The sequence below is a fragment of the Fulmarus glacialis genome, unplaced genomic scaffold (assembly GCF_000690835.1).
Source record: "Fulmarus glacialis isolate BGI_N327 unplaced genomic scaffold, ASM69083v1 scaffold31947, whole genome shotgun sequence".
In the NCBI taxonomy this organism is placed as follows: Eukaryota; Metazoa; Chordata; class Aves; order Procellariiformes; family Procellariidae; genus Fulmarus; species Fulmarus glacialis.
In genome coordinates, this window is record NW_009224343.1 from 1,610 (window position 1) to 21,628 (window position 20,019).

General features: G+C 39.6%; 1 protein-coding gene across 1 annotated transcript in view; it reads right to left on the minus strand.

Annotated features, from left to right (window-relative positions):
* Nucleotides 1-7,047: 7,047 nt before the first annotated feature.
* Nucleotides 7,048-20,019, minus strand: part of PHF20 (PHD finger protein 20) — a gene marked incomplete at its 5' end in the record, with an annotated part of 50,402 nt that continues 37,430 nt past the window's right edge. Inside the window, 5 exons of the mRNA XM_009582124.1 lie at nucleotides 7,048-7,402; nucleotides 9,000-9,183; nucleotides 10,623-11,022; nucleotides 13,891-14,086; nucleotides 17,393-17,492. Of these exons, the coding sequence (XP_009580419.1) occupies nucleotides 7,260-7,402; nucleotides 9,000-9,183; nucleotides 10,623-11,022; nucleotides 13,891-14,086; nucleotides 17,393-17,492 (1,023 nt within the window). The remainder of the gene's footprint in view (nucleotides 7,403-8,999; nucleotides 9,184-10,622; nucleotides 11,023-13,890; nucleotides 14,087-17,392; nucleotides 17,493-20,019) is intronic.

Below are 20,019 nucleotides of genomic sequence, written 5' to 3' on the forward strand. Positions count from 1 at the left end.
CCTCTTACTGTACCCGAAGTAGCTGATTTTTAAACCTTTGGACACATGGATTGTACTGGGTTTAACGTTCATAAAACAGGATCCTGCTAGACATGCAGCAATAACCATTTATAATATCTTAATTAAAGTGCATCTCGTTCACAGTTGAGGGCTTGTGAATAAATTGTGAACTGCCAGCTGCAACCGCGGGGCAGGTTTCCACCCACCGCAGCCTGGGGGGTTTTGCTTCTGCCACAGCCGTCACCTCAGCCCTGCCACCAGCTTTCCCCAACCTGGGGCAAGCTGATGGCTGTGGGTCAGGTTTGGTCCTCAGTCAACTTGCTTCGGGCAAATTAATGAGCCCTGGAAGTTTAAAAAAGTTTAACATCACAACTGCTGTTCTAGGAGCAATGTGGAAAGAAATGAGTCTATACCAGGACTAGATAATCCAAAAAGGCAGAATGCAAATATTTGTGTCCAAACCCGATCTAAGCTACGCCTCTGGGCTAGAGGGGGCCTTAAAAGCAGCAGAAATGCCTCAGAACAGCAACACACCTGTGCCTTCGCTTTCAACAGCCCCTTATCAGCAATGCACAGCCTGGGGAAAGCACCCGAAGCTTCCTCTGCGGTGAGAACTGGTGCAGAAACAATTTTGGTGCTTGGTGACATCCCTTCCTTCCTTCCCTCTGCACCCAGATGCTGGTGCACCAGGACACCCCTTATATCTGCAGGTTTCCTGCCTCTGACATGCTCAAATCACCTCTTCGTTTTCATGTCTGACAAGCTTGCTCTTGCAAACCCACCACCGCTTTCTCCTTTCCTTCCACACAGCAGCCCAGAGCTTTACATGCTTGCTCAGCCGTTGTCCTCAAGCCCAGGTGTCTTTTCGGCACAGGACACGGGTCAGGTTTTATCCCTCAGCCTTGACCTTGCCCCCCAGCCAGCTGAGCCTGCTGCTGCCACCACTGGAGCCCCCAAAGCAGCTCAGAGAGTTTTGCTTCCTTTATTTTTGCCATTAACCCATATTGTGTGAATGAAGGCCAGCTCTTAGGCCTCCTTCCTCCACCTCCAACCTGGATCCAGGTTGGTGGATGCTTTGACACGACAGTGATGGTTCTACCTCAGACTGGAGGCAGCCACTGTCAAGCAACCGCTTCTCTGATACTTGTGTCCTGGTGACTGGTAACATGGGAAATACCTTGTTGGAAAGCCTGTTTGAATCCTTCCTCAACACCGGCAGCCTCCAAGCCCTCCTCCTTCCCTGCCTCAAAAGCTCCTTTTTCATGCTGGGAACTATCTTCACAGGCCCCAGAACAGCAGGGTGGTGGCACCCCGGGCAGCAGAGGCTGCTGCTGGGGGGATCCCAGCCCAGGGTGCTGCTATCCCCACTCCCTGCCTCCCACTGTTAAACATCACAGGCACAAAGCCAGATGTCAAACCAGGTTTTTAACAGCTGGAAGAGGCAGAGAGCAGGTCCCAGCATCTCCTCCCAGCAGCAGCTCTTGCCCCAGACAGGGAAGGGCAGAGGGGAGAGGCAGTGGCTGCAGAGCTCCTGCCCTGGGCAGCACAGGACTGGGTTGCCAAAGGCTGTGAAGGGACAGGACAAGCCCTGAGGAGACCCACCAGTGCCAGGGCAGCAGAGGACCTGCCAGCTGCCTCAGCCACCCAAGTGTGGGAGGCCGTGGAGACCCAGCAGGGACAGGGGCTGCCACCTGTCCTCAGCAGAGGTGCTCCAGCTGCCCAGGACACTCTTGGGAAGAGGAGCTTCTCAGATGCTCTCCGCTGTGTCGGGGACACACTGAGCTTGCACAGCTGTGGCCGCTTCAGCCAGATCAGCCATACTGTGGGCAGCACTGACCTCCTCCGAAAGCTTTGCCAGACTTCCTCTGAAGTGACAAGTACTTAGTGACATCGAGGTACGCAGCCTTGCCATACAAGCCTATGCTCTGCCCCCTCATCCACCTGAAGACAAACTGTTTGAGCACCTCTTTCACAAGGGCAGCTACCAAGCATTTGCTGGGATCAAAGGGATTTCTGAAGGTATTTGGGGGAGCTGCAAAATAGCCGAAGTATCTCCAGTACCTTTGGACCTCTATTCAGAGGACACAGCCATTTCTGGAGCCTAGATTCAGCGTGGCATTCGGCAAACCAGAAAGGCAGTAGATGCCCCATCCCTGGAAACATTCAAGGTCGGGTCGGACGGGGCTCTGAGCAACCTGATCTAGTTGAAGATATCCCTGCCCACAGCAGGGGGGGTTGGACTAGATGACCTTTAAAGGTCTCTTCCAATCCAAACTATTCTATGAGTCCAATTGACACATGAGGGTACAGAAACCCACCACTTCACGAGCAGGTCCTTCCCTTGGTGTCCCTTGCAACAGTTTATGTATTCAATCTGCATAACTCAAAAACCACCACAGTCTGAAGGCTCAGGAGGTGCGCACAACTCCTCCTCTCCTCCTCCTGAGCCCAATGCACCCAACATCCCTAAAGGATGGGAAACAGCGCCCACGCTGTCCTCAGAAAACGTGGTGTGGAGTGTTAACCAACAAGACTGTGGCACCCTTCAGCCTTTACTGACCAAGCACCTCAGTGGCACACATGCACCACCAGCAGAAACACCCTGCAGGCAGAGTATGATAAATTCCAGCTTTTTTGTTGTTTTGTTCTCAGTTTTGCTGTCTGCATGTATGTTCTAATAGGAAAACACTGTGGTATTTTCTGTTTTTAAACTACTTGCCTATTTGAACATAGACTTTTTTTGGTTAGCTGTAGCAGGTATTAAGCAGACAAGAGCTGTATGTAGTTTTTTCCCTTCACAAGAGAGTTGCTATGCAAATGCTGAAAGATTAGTATGAGATATGAAATACTTTTCTAAACAACTTTAACAGCTTGAGGTGCTTAACAATGCCATTGGAAAAACCAGACCCAGTATGTCTTCAACGCTTTCGCAATCTGATGAAGTGCCAGTGCTGCAGCAGCAGGGATGATACTCTACCATCAAACTGAGCATAAACAAGATCCACAGTCTGGATGATGATCAACAGTAGATCATGTAATTAGAAGAGATGACATTTTGGTCAAATAACAGTAAGAATGTTACAATGGTTGTGTCAGATTTCTTAAGCTGAGGAACTTCAAGGTGAATTTACCCACATGAAGGCTGACAGATGACTTAGCAACTGCCCCCTGATGTGACAGTCTGGCCCTACAAGAATCTTAATATCAAGCAAGTAAAATAGGGAGCTTGGACAAGCTCAAATCAGAGGGCACACATTCCCAGAAACATGGCTAACCACAGCACACATTTCAGTAAGCTATTTCAAATTCAGATCACGTCTTCAAAACCTGATTTTGACATTTAAGTGACCAGCAAAACCTACACGATTTGACTGAACCATGAAACACACACCTGGATCTGCCATCAGTGGCAGAAGCTTCTCCAGGCTTCAACAAGCCAGGCTCTAGCAGAGTGATGCACCCTCTGGCCTTAAAATCCAGGAGTTTTACAGGTATCTTGTTTTGAGAACAAAGTTAGGACAGGCAATTTGTTAGGACACAGGAATAAACTTGTTTTCCTCCTACTGGGGAAACTGAGAGGGGACGAGATGGAACCAAAAATGCATCTGAAGACACATCAATGCCTGCCCCTGCCTTTGGGCACACCCTGTGCCAGGTACTTTCCTCTCCAGCACTTCCTAGCTTCTTCCCTTCCCGTGCCTATGATTTTCTCTATATGGATTGTTCAAATACATCAAAAGCTCCTTCTCTTGCATTAGTGCTAAAACAGCACTCCCTCACACAGTAAACACACAGCTTCTACACCAAGCTTGCTGCTGCCCAGAAGTATGACAGCAGCTTTCAGGAGAATGTCACAGGCGCAGCACCCACATGTTGTTCCCTCCCAGCGCAACCCTCCCAAACCTACCTAAAACTCAATTGCTAGCCCACTGCTACATGGGCAAAACACATTTCCACGTGAAAATTGTACAGAAATTACCTATTTCCTCTATGCAGTTTGCACTGTACAGCTGACAGCACGTGTCTGAATTCACCTGGTCTGAGGAACTGCTGAGGGAAGCTACGCTGCCTTCAGATGTCTGCGCTCCTGAAACGAGCATCCTGGCTTCACACTCATCTCCCATCACAGAAGTCTCATACACACACTTCCAGATGCTACAGTGCTGCACTGTTCTGGTTAGAGCAGCTTCCTACCTGCAACACTCAAGTCTTTTGTGAAACGAATCATCAGAGGGATGAGCCACCTGCCCCTCTCTCATCGACACTGCCAAGTGCTCAGCAGCAGCCCTGGTAGGCTATTTGTTGAAACAGGAACAAAAATTAGGGTGAGATTACATATACTAGGTCCTAATATATTACATATATGAGGATTTGGGAATAAAATGTACAAGCTCCTTGCTAAAACAATATCCAACATAAAACAGTACATAACAGTTTACCTACTAAGAATATTTATATGACACAGATCTGGAAAACAATCATTTCCATACTTTAGGAACAGTTAAGATCTATATTCCTGTCAAACTACAGTACCTGCATTTCAATACCATGTAAAGAAAAAAGTCCAAAATTCTTTTATTGAATAATCATTAATTGAAACAAAGACTTTACTAAGACTTAACCAACAAAAACCTATTTATTTATTCCAAACACCAAGATACAGAAGTTTTCAAGTTTCGCAAATATTGCTCCAAAGCAAAATTCTATATACAGCGCCCTCAGTTCTAATAGTGCATCAACAAAGACAAATATACTTATGTATCCACAGTGCAATGTTTGCTCATTTCATCAAGGCTCCATGTTGCATTCACTTACCAGTGATTTAAAGAAATTTAAAAAGTGACCTGCCAGACTCAACAGTTGGTCCAGACTAAGAAATAACAATGTGGAAACTTGCAAAAACAGGGACAAAAATTAATCCAGGCAGAGCACAATAAAGAATCTTTTCTGAACATGAGAAATGCTACTCTATTTTAAATAAATATTTTCAGTCTTTATCTGCAAGGGCTTCCTTAGCTCTACTAAAGGAATACAAGTCTCCAGTATTTGTCATTTGATTCACCCATCAGAACCGCCTTTTCTTCCAATTTTAAGTACTCCCCTGAGCAAAAATAAACTGGCAAAATAAAAATGTACAATGAACACACAAAAAACAATTGCTTGGGAAGGAGAAGTTCCACTCTGGAGTGAAAAGTCTGCTCAGGAATTTAACTGCTTTCACACCCTCAAACTGTAAGCACAGCTGACTTTGTTAACAACGCAGCTATGTCTTGGGGAGACACCCAGCTTGCTTTACAGATTTCAACCAGGGAACACCTTTTTGCTCGGTCTCACCTGAAAAAACGCAAAACCTTCACAGTTGTCTGGGGGGCTCCTTCCAATGCTGTTCTAGTTGTCTGGTTACTGCCGCCTGTTCTAGGGCTACACAGTATACATGAATTCAGGTGTCATTAACGGGAATGAGACAAGGTACAAGCACTGGTCTCATCTTCAGAGAGTGAAGTGATTCTTAAATATGTAAGCTTTATTCCAATTGTGTTACAGAAAAATAAGTTTACCCTCCTGCTGTACATATGTTGTATTCACTATATACAAACTAGTACTATAAAACTGTGAGACAAATTATTTCCTGAAATGAGTCTTGGCACAAAAGCCTTAGTTACTACCTACAGTAGCCTAATTATTTTGTTTTCTGAAGGAAATAAAATACTCACTATGTAGATACCATTAACTCCTACAATAATATTGGATATTTCAAGTTTACATTATTCTTTGCAGTATATAAAGATTACAGATTCATATCTGAAATTAGTAATTTGTATGGGCCTTTCAATTACAACTGTGCTTACATTTTACCCTTTGGTGGTACCATCACACACAATAAAATCAAGGTAACAAATCCAGCTTTTTAAGGACACCCTCTCACTGCAAAAACAGCTTACCAATTTCCACAGTGAACTTAACTCAGCAACGTTTGGGAAGAAAAACTAAAGTCACAGCCATTATTTATGGAGCTATGATCTGCAGCTGAAAGACTTTTAACATCTCAAATACTTACAATACACCAATGTTTCAAAAGGTACTGTATAATGAGACCTGAACATAAGCAGCATTTTCACCTTGCTCTCAAAGTAATACAAACCAGAAAACTAAAACTTAAGGTATAAAAAGGGACTTTGTGAACATACACCATTTAAGATAATAACCCACTCGCTGTCTGCAAGGACAGTACCTCATGCATAGATCTTGAGGCTTTATTTACACAAATATAAAATAAACTGATTCCCAAAACCACACATTCATCGAGTAAGTCTTTACAATGAACACGTATTGAAAAAGGTCTACATTTCAAAATATAACCGGAATGGCAATTATTAACAAATAGATAGAAAACTACGTAACGTCCATTACAGACCTTGCTGAAGTCTGGAATTCCAAGCGCATCTCCAGTCTTTTCACGGCGGTATTTCATACTGCCGCAACCAGGGTGTCCCACTAGCACTGCTTCAGGAGGCACAGTATGGCCATATTTAAGAGCTCAAGAACGCACATAAACACAACGTTCATGGGTTTCCCCAGTACCAAGTCATGTGATAGTGACAGCATAAATATGGAAAACAATCATTTATTCTGAAAATAAGTGCAATCCACCTGTGACCTTCTGCTACATTATTTAACATAATAGAAGTGGGGTTTAGGCCACTTACTTGCAAACCTCCACGTAACAGTTTGTAGTTAAGAGCTGGACATTCATACTTACTAAGTCTGAAAACTGTTATAACATTTCCTAATGACTGAATACTGTGTGCTATTATGCATAAACCAGAAGGAATAAAACATGACACAAGTCACTTAAACTATGCGAAGTTATTTACAACCTCTGTCAACTAAGCATTTTTGGCTCTTAGAACTCTGTTCTTCAGTGGCACAATTTTTAGTCAATTTAATTATGAAAGTCTACCATTTCAATGAGCAACTTGTAAGGAGTGAAAATTTAAGTATAATTTATAAACCAACACCCAACCTCTGAAGACAACAGTATGACCTCTTCCATATAATTTTAATTGCCTAATAAACCTGAAATTATGATGAGATAAAATAACCTTTTTGCTGTTCTTTGAACAGCACTTCTTCACAAATCCCTGAAGTCAATCTGCATCACATGCAATCAGCATGCTAATTTCATTTAAATATACAGAGCTGTTCACATCAGATGCTCCCACTTTGCACTCAGTAACAGTCTCCAACATTTTCTAGTCTCACGTTGAGCAGCAAAGTGCAATCTGTTGCACTTTGCCTAGGTCCGTTATAAGCTGCTTTATACAATGTTTGAGTTGTGGGAGCCGAGCTAGCGGTTCTGGTGGTTCCAGCTCTCCTGTATAATCCAGCCAACTCTCCAAAACTGCAAAGAAAAACAAAACCATCACTATTCCAGTTCTCAGCAAATACACCACCTTAAGTCACAAAACAGGAATTCTTTAAATCTTTTGTGAATCTTGAGAGCGCAGTGGGCAATATTTTTAACATGTGGTATTTGAGAAATCAGAAAACCAGGCTCCTCACACCAATCTTTACAGAAAAAAAAAAAGCAGATGTTCCTAGGAGAAAGCAGGGAAGGAAAACTCAGGACTAGATATTGTGAAATCTGGTGCTAAACTTCCTCTGATCTGTATCAATTCCAGAGCAAGGACACTGCAGTACAGGAAGTTTATACCATCAGAATACCTTTAAGATCAGCATTAGATACAACTACACGGTATTTTTATTGAAGATCCTAAAAGGATAGGACTATGCTAATGAAAGAATACAATTGACCAAGACAGAAAGAACTGGGTAACAGAAAATGGGGATGAAATCCAAAAGCACAAACAGCAGACTACTGCACCAAGAAAATTAATTCCTGCTCTAAAGCTTCAACCAGACTGACCAAAGACAACTCAGGCGACAATGTAATACAACCACGAGAAAGGTGGTCACATTGAGCTACGATGAGTTCAGGGGACGGGACAGTATCGCAGAAGGAGACTGAAACCTTGAAGGCAGAATACATCTGCCAAGAGAAGCAGCAGTGGCCATTGCCACTAACTAGATTACAGGCTAGTTTAACCTAAGGGCAATATCTGCTGAAGAACTAGTGGGCATTACCCAACTATTGACACCTCCAGCGTTGAAATAAGAAAATTCTGATCAGAGTAGCAATGCTCTGAGCAGCCCTCCAGCTCAGCAGCAGATACAAAAAGCCTGACTTTTGTGAAATAGAACTTCTTCATTTATGAAATAGGCATTATGATTACAGGCCTGATTGATCTTCATTACCTGAAATACTCCTTTAGTTGTTCAACTTTTCATTACCTTACTGAACTACAAAAAGAGGACTCTTACTTTGGCAAAGGTTAGATTCCCAATACCCTTGCAAGAAAAGCCGCTGCTGTAATGACTATACAACCAGTGGTCAGACTTAAAGATGTTAAGAAAAAACTATCCTGGATTCTTTAATGTAACACATAAAAGGTTTAGAAGTTTTCCATTACTAGGAAAACAAATTTTAAGAGACATTTAAGTAAAGAATTTGTAAAAGACAGGTAAAGATAAGAGCCTTGTGCACCAAAGAGGCCACCTAGAATAGACTGAAACAGCCAGCAAGCCCCTGAAGAAGCGGGAAGTTCAGATACACAGAAGCGCTATGGAAAAATGACAAAAACCCAAAAGCAAAGAGACATGGAAGATATTCCACTACATCATCTGATGCAAGTATTTAGAGGTGATCTAAATAGAACTTTTTCTACAAAATTCTGCTCAGTTTTAATTTGATCTTTGTTTTAAAATCCACCTGCCCAACATCAGCAGCATGTCTATTTTCTATTAGTAAATGCAGTAAATCTGACAAAGCAACGCTCATCTCTTTGTAGGTCTGCAGAAGTAAAATTCAAGTTAACATGTTTGGAACAGGTAGTTCAGTTAAATATAGTTTATTTCTGAAATAGAAAAATGTTACCTACCATCTAGCTCCTTCTCAATGAAATCCATTCTGTGTATGACTTCATCTTGCAGAGATTCGACATGAGCTAAAAGATTAAGCTGCCACTGCAGCTGCGAGTTCACAACTCCTTCTTTGTCTTTTTCCAGCAATTTCATTTCAACAGCTTCCTCTGGAGAGACTTTCTTAGAGACAGACTCTCTTACCTAGCAGAAATACATACATTAATATTTATTACAGTGAAACAGAATTGGTGAGCCAGACTGTCTGGGTCTCTACAGTTATCCAAGCTAATTGCTCAACTAATCTTAGGCAAGTGGAGGATAGAGACACACAGAGATCACACACAAATATCAAGGCTGTTTGGGCAAGAGGATCTAAATACAGACATGCTTTTGTAGGTATTTTGCTAAGACCTATTCTTTGCACTTCACAAGCATCTGATTTTCAAAAGGTAACATATATACACATAGCTAGCTCCCTGCCAACTTCCAACTGGAAGATACTGCACTTAATCTGTGCATCCTAGGGAACATTAAAGCCATTTTTAACGTGACAGTAATCAACTAAAGAGCAAATGATTTTGCAGTGAGAAGGGATTTTTCCTGAAGGAATCTATCTCAATGCTACTAAAACTTTCATCGAAGCATCTAGGAAAAAAACCCATTACCACCACTTATAAAACTTGACCACGCTGTCAGCAGTGTTGATTCTACTCCCCTACTTTTTTCATCATTCTGCTGAAATACGACAGAATTTAGAAAAAGGCTCCTAAAAGATTGAAGAACTGAAATATATACCTTTCTGGGAAACATAAAGCAATCTCAATTGATTTGCTAGAGGAGTTAAACAGAACATAAATTACAGCTTGCATATGCATGAAACAAAAGCTAAACAACCTTTTAATCTAAAAAAGGGAGGTCAGTATTTCCCAGAGGCTTTCTAACATTTGTCAGGCCGTATTTCATATGACTTGGCACTAACTAATCAAAGCAAAATTTTTGCATTGGGGTGTAGAAAGAAAGGCCTCTGATAACCTGATAGAGCTGAAAATGAGAACCAAGAGTTGAAAAGATAAAACTAGAGTCCTCCAGTAGGAAAAAGACACAGGACTATTCAATGGTGATCATTCTTAAAAACCAGTTCAGGCTTTTTTTTTTTTTCCCCACCATGAAATGCTGCCTGAAGAACCTGGAATCAATTTAGTTGATGTAATTATTAAAAGAAACATGGGAACAAGAGGAAAATAACTAAAAGCTGGAACACCAGTGTATTTGGTAGTATTGTTTGCCCTGTTCTCTCTCTATCCTGTTGCTAGTGTTTATTTTTACATTTAACACACATAAAAGTAAGAACCAATGAACAGTGGGCCATAATGCATGTTCCACAGACTGTGCAGATGAGCTAAGGTCCAGAAGTCCTCTTCAACCTAGATTATTTTTTTAATTTTTAAAAAAATTATTCTTTGAAATGGAGGAGTTGATCACGTCTATCATTTTAATTCATATTAGCAACTTAAATTTAACAGTATAGGAAAAAGCAAAACACAAATAGACAAGCTAAATACTATTATAAAGCGTTGAGTTTTGCACTTTGCCAGGCAAACACATCCTCTATGCAGAGAGGGTTATTTTAATAAAAATACCTTAGAGTAATTGTGTTTGGATTCATTTTCCATCTTGCATATTTCTCGGTCCAGATTCCAGCCAAATCTCTCTGACAGGGCATCATCCCCATTTTCCCTTATTCTATTTACTTCATCATCCACGGCTGAACCTCTTGTTTCCACAACCAATCTCTGCTCTATTGCAGGGTAGTAGGCCCGAGGCTTCTGGTAACAGTGTTCACTCGTAATGTAAGATTCCTCCACAGAAGGAATGGTTGAGGGTTTCTCAACTATCCCATTCCAAGTTCTATAACTTGCCGTCTCCTCTTTGCAACAGTTTTCCTCAATGTGAATGATGTGTTTTGTATGAATTTTTTCATCCACTGTAATGTGCTTCCATGGATGGCACCACAACTTTAAGTCAGGATGTTCTTTATTTCTGTTCAAACATAAGTAAAACATCCACGAAACTTAAACTTCAAAATGACTGAGAAAACTATCCTATTATGTAAAGAAATTAAGTAAGAATACTTGAAGTACTACCTGCTTTAGTCACCATAATCAGTAAAAAAACCCCAAATATTCTGAAATAATATAATTTAACTGACCTCAGTTGTGTATCTTCCTACAGTGTTCTGTTAGGTTCACTATTTTCATTTCTATAAACATGGTATATAAGCCAAGTGTTGGCATTAAGAAAAAAAAATTGAAGAGTAAGTTTCAAATAGATACATACAACTCTTCACCAATGTTGCCCTTGAAGTAGCATTTTGCTTCAATATTTGCAATTTATTAACAGCATAAACTCATTTCCTCTGGGGTATTTTTAGTAGTATTTTAAATAGGTAAGTCAAGTACACTGAAGCTAAACTAAGATTTTAACAATTTTAAACCCCAATAAAACAAAAAGACCCCCTCAAACCACTCAGTATCAAACTTTAGCATGTAGTTCCCCAAAATAAACTTTAAAATTCAATCCATTGATATTTTATAACCCTCTAATAACGACAACAACTGAGGACTTGGGGGGGTGGTGGTATGGAACTTCTTTATTATTTCCTTTCAAACTTTAACCTTCCTTTAAATCCCAAGATGCTGAGCAAACTCTACTGCCTGGTACACCAACACGCCATAGGCCCCCCACCTGCTTCTTATAAAAATTCTTATTTTAATTGTTTTCAAATTGACTAATACATTATTTATTCCAGCAGCAGGGACACAACTATAGGTATCAGATTCTTACATGGATATGACAAACGAACAAAAAATTGTAACTCAGCATTGTAACTGATACTATTCTTCCACATGTCTGTCAGGCATTAAAACAGCAGTAAAAAGGAGAGCAAAGCAGAATCAATCTGCTTATCTTCACAGGGTAGGCAGCTTATCTGCAACAATGCAGCAGAAGCAAATCCTGACCCTAAAGCACCTGCACTCAACTGAATGGAAAGGAGGGGGGTCTGCTTCAAAACCCCACTCTATGCTTCCTTGCAAACAAAGGTAGATAGAACTACGCCATTAAACTGATCCAGCTTTTCCAGCTGTTAGCCAAACCACTCAACAAAACGTGACAATTTTACTTCCAAAGTAACTGCTTTCTAATCTCTTCTACAGTAGCTAAGGTATCTTCAGTGTCTATCAGAGGAAACTACAGTTCATACAACTGCCAAGGACTTGCTCAGACCACTTTATACAAGCGCCTCTTGTGTAAAGAGACTGCGTGTCTATAATATCCTTGGTAAGCAATCCTGAAGGCACACCTACAAAAGTGAAAGCCAAGTGTTCATTTACCAAAGCTTTCAGCACCGCTGATACCCTACACCTAAAGGCACTATTTTGCTCAGCAAAAAGCAAGGGATAACTTTACAGAAGACAGAAAATCGAAAGATGATGCACCAGCTACATAAGGATGAAAATTTGAACACTTTATACTTGAGCAACCTTTTAACTATTGCCTTCTGGCTCTCCCTCCCATTGCACCAAAGCTGTCAATGTCACCTCTGATCCTTTGCCACCTTCTTGAAATACTGAGCAACACTCTCCTAATAATTTCAGGCAGCTATGAAATCATCTCCTCCTCCCTAGACAGTAGATCTGCAATGACAATATAATCATTCTTCTAATTCAGCAATTTTTAAAATCCTTTGTAATTTATATAATAAAGAAAACAGGGGCTATAGCTTTTAACAAGATGGTCCTAACAGGATCATACCTCATCTTTAATTAAACCAACTTCAAGATGGGAGAGAAAAGGAACAAAGTCTGCAACAAGCATCACGTATTTGCCCAGTGCTCCATACCTTAGTGCTATGCAAATCTCAACTTACTCTACAATTGGAAAGTCACAATCTAAAGTCTTGCTAATTTAAGAAAAGGCCTAAGGAGTGGTCTTACAATATTTATGTTCCACCCTCTCCAAAGAGGAAAGAGATTGCTTATAGATCCGACTAAAGGATATCATAATGGAAAAGCAAAACCTTATGTTAAAATCGCTACTCTTTTGCTTTAAGCATTATTCCATTGTTCAAGCATTTCAGGTACTGCCAGTGGCCCTACTGCATCACTACAGATTAAATTTAAGGGAAAAAGTTCTAAAGAACACTGGAAACACTAAAAGCTTTGCTTTCCAAATAGCTGCTGCTGTGCAATTTATCAACTAATAAATTATAAATAAGGAATTCAATCAATTTAAAACTGCTGGATTTGAGTTAGAAAAAGATTTTTCAGTCATCAGAACCCAAGGATGACTTTAAACAGGAAAGAATGCAGAAAACTCGATTTCTACAGTGATTACAGAATGTGTTATTTTTTCATATATATCTGTAATAATCTTTGCATAGAAATGAATGGCTACAGGTTGCTGAAGGTGCAACTGCTCTCCCACTACAACAGAGCAATGCATTATGCCAAACAAAAAGATTTGATTTCTGCTGGTAAAGCTATGATTTAGAATTACTGAAATGGAGAAGGCAAGTGTTACAAGAATGCTGCCATAGGTTATATGCCTATCTTCTTGCTACTTAAATCTATTCAGGTGCTTTAGGAGAAGCTGTTGTTATTAGTTTTCTCCCTCTTCCCTTCATACTTTCCCAACCCTTCTATACACAGTCAATATAGACTCGTCAACACACTTAAATAGTTTTTAAACAGCCAAGTCCTTTCCCAAGATCACATTAGCAATTCAAACTATGTTGTTATATATCCACAAAGAAGCACAAGAATAAGGCTGATTTTCTAGTTATTTTTCTACTATTTGAAATCTAATTCACGTTGAGAACATGCCGACTGATACTTAAATACTGCTTACTGTAATATGCTCATCTTCAGCTGCAGTCCATGCAGTACTTCTATCACTCTCTGTACATCGCCAAGAAGTTGGTGAGTGGCTACTATCTTCTTGGCATTCTGGTGGGAATAATTTTCTTCCAAAAATGCTAAGCCATGCATGTGACCATTACTTAACCACTCCTTCTCATACCAGTACTTTAAGCTGGATCTCTGACCTAAAGCAACAGTAATGAGTGTGTTAAAATGAAGCATTAACTATGGCATGTTAACATTACTGGTCGTAATTCCGATTATCTCAAAGTCTTGTGACAGCTTATTTTTCTTATCAACAGTATCAATAAAGATCCTATGATAGCAGACAAAACCCTGAAGACATGAAGAACTTGTGAAGTGGGAAGTGAGATGATAACCTCAGTCAAAAAACTCTGCACAACTGTAAAAGCATTCAGACCCCAAATTCCATCAAAGGACATCCACAACAGGTAATTGCAGCTGATGCACAGAGAAAAGTGTATTTTTAGCAGGGTATCACACTGTCTAGTAACCATGGTTATAACTAAAGCTACAGTTTGAATACAGCTCTCTGCAGACAGAAAAACGCAGCAAAAGGCAGTGAACTTCCCTTCTCCAGTGGTCTTGATTTTAGGCATCATACATGTATTAGTACAGTCATTCAAAACTAAATTTTAAAGGAATCGATGAGGTTCTGATGGAGTCAGACTTGCCTAAGTCAGGCTATTAATAATGCTAATTCTAGCTTAAGAGGTTGGAGTATCAACAACAGCCGAAATGAAATCCTGTTAAATGTGATAAATGCATCAGTAAAAGTAAGTTAAGAAGCCAAGCAAAATGGTATTAGCAGGAAAGAGTGGAAGCTGAGATGCTTGCTAAATTGCAAAAACAAACGAAAAAATCCAAGCCAAAAACCCAACAAAAGCCCACACACCCCCTATAAAATTTACAACAGATGTTCTCAGCACCCTGAGAAACACCACATCATTCACTGGCCTATATACAGCCCAGTCAGTGAACCTACAAAATCAGAGATAATATTGGAGCATGGTCTCAGAACAATATTCACAAAGAAGTCTCCAATATAAGCAGGATAGTATTGACTAGAAGTTTCAGCAGTGAAGGAGAAGAAAAAAAAAAAGAGTTACTAGGCAGCAGAATAAGAACAAGGGATTGCACTACATGCATACTAGGTAGCATTGCTGCCCATGCTTTTAACTTCGGCACAATGAAGCAAAACAACTCCTTGGAAGCTATACTGAGAACTTGGTCACAGGTATTTATATACTTTTGGACGGTAGTTATGGAATGGCAGCAAAATGGTTTCTATATCATGCCCTGTATGAACACCCACGGACTTGAAGGACACTTTCAAACTTAAATTCAGTACTAACACTTTGTCTCAGTAAAGGAGTAAAAGCAAATGAGTGCACCTGTAAGCACACTCAGCCACTAGGCTGTATAGAACAATACTCAATGTTTTGAGGCAAGACCTCCAAGAACTCTCAAACAGAAACCAACACAGAAAAGAACAAATTTTCAAGGCTGTAACAGCTCAACTTTTCAGGCAGATGTGCTGTATCAAGCAAGAGATCTTCTAGGTATGGCCAGAACCACTTTAGAGACATTCCTGACATACCTGTATTAACCCCTACACATTTTTTTGTGTGTTAGAGAAGCTACCACCTGTGACAGAAAATGAAGTTCTGTCTACAAGAACAAAATTGTCAACTTTAGAACTCCATGGTTATCTTAACAACACTGAGATTATCCAACTGAAGCCCATCCATTCCTTTCTTTACTTAGCAGTGTACCTGGAGACAAGAAGTACTCTCTTTCTAGGTGTATCAGCTTAAGAGAAGACACAAGACAATATCCAACAACGTATGCTCTCTATGGCTTGAATGAATCTGTCACATCATAAGCATCTTGATAATGTTTAAGCAACAGTAAATGTTAACAAATCTCTTAAAAATCCCACTTGACTCAAAAAAAGCTGTCCAAAATGGCAGTTGGTACAGTTTTCCGGCATAATTACACTAAACTTGCTTTTATTTTCAATAATATGAATGGTATTGTTACAAGTCCCAGCACTAAACTGGGGAAAGCTCCTAAATAAGAGTTTGCTGAATGGCCATGCCCAGTTTTAAAAGCAACTTCTTTGCAGATTCATAAAGCCTATTCAGCTCATTTCAAGCCAACAGCAGATTCACTGAAATTGAGAAGCCACTTTTGCAGTCAAAAAGTTGGATATGTTTTCCTTTTCCAAGACAGAGACAAAAATTAAGCCCAAATAAAAAAAAAGTAAGTTTCAGGATCTTCAAAGCAATAGTTAATGAAAGTGATTAAACTAATGAAGCTAATGAAGTGTTAGTTGTAATCAGTTTTTACTAAAAAGCATTCTGATAAAGTTTCTTACTAAACACAAATAGTTCAAGCGCGATGACACAACTTCAGTTTGCATGTGTACTTCAGTTAATAAATAGTTAAGTTTAAAACTAACTCAAATTGACACAAATCAAAGCAAAATATCTTGAAAATAGAGGGTTAAAATCCTGGATGCAAGATACTGTAAAAAAAAATTAAATAATTGTTAAACTATTTTACTACTTAAGATAACTGAATGTAAGCATAGCATGTCTTCCTTGCTATGAGTACAAACAACATTAATGTACAAACTACACAAAACAATGAGTTAAGCTACCAACGCCTCGGTAGTTTTAAACAGCCGAAAAAAAAAAAGCAGAAATCACAATCCAAATATGTATATACACCAAAAAGGTCTTATGATTAGGCAAACAGAGATCCCATTTTCTCATAATTTATGAACATGGACTCAAGCCTGAACCTCATCCATTTCCACATTCAGCAAGGCTTTACAATTCATAGAGTAGGAAGTCAGAAAAAATCCACATTAAGTGTAATTTTACCTGCTGCATAAGATGGACTAACACATTTTAAAATACATAGTTAGGAGTAGAGAACGTATTGCTCAATCAACTCTGACTGCATTACCCAAGATAATTTATATTTGTACTTATATACATAGATTGCAAATGCCTTTCCATAACAAGCACTAGCACATCACGGCTGTTGAGAACCAGCGAGCCTCTCGCTGACTTATTTTAAAGAATGCGTAAGCCTGGTCTTGTTGGAGGAAAGCTGCAGTCACATCCCGTATGATGTGCCCATGGGGAGTTTTTGCTTAAGTTTCCCGAGTGCCTTCCATAGCCAGACAGTACAATCCTTATTACTGGCAATTATGACAGATGTTCATCACAGTTAAAACATTCACTTCCATTCCTGTCCAGCCGTAATTCCACAATATTGATTCAGGTACATTCACATAAATTAAATTTTCTGTATTTATAACTGAACTCAATCACCTATAATGACAGACACAGCTAGGGGAGCAAAAAAAGTTTAATCTTTGCAATATATATGTAAACTAATAAAGTTACTATATATATATATAAAAAGGAAGGCTCTGTAACCTTAAATGTCTGTACCTGGAGGATCTTGGCAAAAATAGCAGGTATATTTCTCAGGTACATTATCTTCCAGTAAACCCATACAGACTCCATGCTGCCAGCATAGACACTCTTCACACTGTTTAAAGTCAAGAAGTGCACATCAACAGAAATGAAGCCTACAGGAGCTCAGTAAGATTACCTCGATTAAGAAACATCATCTACATATCTTATGACACAAAAAAAGTGTATTAATACCCACCCCCCTCTTCTAGCTACAAGCAAATACATTGAAGAATCAGACCACAATAAAATTTCAACCCTTCCCACACATTTTTCACATGGATTTCTGGAGAATGGCAACAATTATGAAATGGAAGCAGAGATCCTGAAAGGTGCAAAAATGTTCCCTTTGGAGATGAAAAATCTTCCACAAGATGCATGCACACATAATCAGGACAGAAAACAGTAGACAATCAAGCTTTCTTTAGCAAAATATATCAAGTTTTCTGAATTAAGAGGCTTCCCCCTCAAACAGTAAGTCACGTTCAATTATAAAATCCAAGGGATTAGTCACACAGGACTAGCCAATATTATGCTTTACTGATACTTGTATCTCTAACATTTTATCTATTTCAAAGGTAGCTCTGCTAATACAAAACTAAAGCTCAGATGTGGCTGTACTAGCTTTAAAAACTTCTGACATCCTTCCAAGTGTGAGCAATCATATTGGCAAAGACTGAATATAATTTGGCCCTACTTTTTTAGTGCAGTTATGCTATTTAAAATGCAATCACTGTACTTAAAGCCATACAGTTTTAGAGCAGGAAAAACTATATTCACATGTTCTGTTTCAGTCACTTCCCCCCCCACACACACACTTTAACAAGCAGACAAATCTTCAACTGTAGCCTAAAGACCACTGAAACATGGGACAAAACCCCACATAAGAATATTAAGTCAATTTTGATTTGAAACTGTGGTGTCAGTTTGGAATTACAATTTTCACAAGCAGTGAGACAATAGATCATAACCTCTATTTCTCGGAGCACAAGCCAAAAGCTTAATGCAGAGATCTCATCAATACTGGCAAAGGTTTTCAAAATGAGCTAAACCAAACACAAACGGCAACTGCGACCAATCTTACATGGTGCTCTTCACTGATCTACAAAGATGGCAACTTGATAAATATCTCATCTGTGTTGAACACCACTTACACCAGTTTTATTAATGCTCTTCTTATCTGCTGCCTTTCCTCAAGCTAGGAGAGACAGAAAGGGACCACCAGTTTTTGAATACATCATTGTATTAAATTAGTGGTCTAGGTGTGGAGGAAATAGAAGCACTGGGAAAGGAGAATGTAAAAGGTCAGAGAGAAATAGGTTTCTGAAAGGTAGGACCAACAATGTTTTGCCTTACAAAATGGGTAAACAGTCCTAAAGCAATAAGGAGATGTTTTCAAAAAAGACTGAGAGACCATCCTCCTTTCACAAAGATGATTAGTAGGGGCCAGAAAAAGATGTCCTAAAAGGAAGAAAACGGATTAAGAAAAATAGACTGCGTGCTAAAAAGAAGGGAGCTCCTGGACCTAGTTACACTTGCATCCTATAAATCATGCCATATGGCACAGAGCTACACTCAAGTGATTTTTCCAGGCAAATTTGCCCAGAACTCTAATGAAGCATCCCAACTTTTTTTATTTTACTCAGCTGATATTTAAATATCCACCCCATCAGGGCACAGGTCCTTCCTCTTGTCTGCATGTTCTATTTCACAGCTTGGCTGGCCAGGCTACAGCCTATTACTCTGGACATATGCCGCACAGAAGCTACCGCCTGCCCAGGCAGTAGTAGGGAGATTCAAAGCGAGCCAAATAAAAGATTTTGAAGAGGAAAAACAGGCAGAGCTGTGCACTATTATTTAAATTGAAGTTCAATTGTGAAAGAAATAACCGAACCCAATGAACATGTATTTAAAAGCAGCTTTTCATCTACCAGAACAAAAGTATCCCAAGTCCATTTACATCTACCACCTCCAAGGCCACCAAATCCAGCCCCAGAATTCTCTACATCACACACAAATTCACCAATGTTTATATATTGGTGTATAAAAACAAAAGGGAAGGGACAATGACATTTTGTCTGGACTTCTTTGTGCCCAAGCCTTACCCTACAAAGGGAGTCCTGTGCCTTCAGAAGTAACACATGGCAATGCTAAACTACTACTTTACGTTGGCTCCATAAATGAAATCTAGTAACCTCCTCGCAAAGTTATAGAGACTGGAATGAAACAGCATTGACCAACGATACGTTATTTTTTATATTTTTTTCCAGTTTTAACTTCTAAATGAGGCAGGTACTTCAAATGCAAAACGGTATTTCTCTATCCTGGTGTAATGAATGGTATTCTTTATGCACAAATTGCTTGAGACAATTAATTTAAGGCAACTTCAAGATAAAGGAAGAGTTTTTTGCAAAACCTCTAAGCTGAATTTTTTGGGGGGTTTTATTATTAGTTTAAAGACCTAAATGGAACAAGCTCTCAGTTTAACTGTATAAAAGTTTAATTAAACCTTAATGGTCCCCGATCTTTCAGGAAAAATAAAGGTGCTACTTGTTTTTAAAATTAACTTTTTTCCCTCATTATTTCTAAATCTGGCACATTCA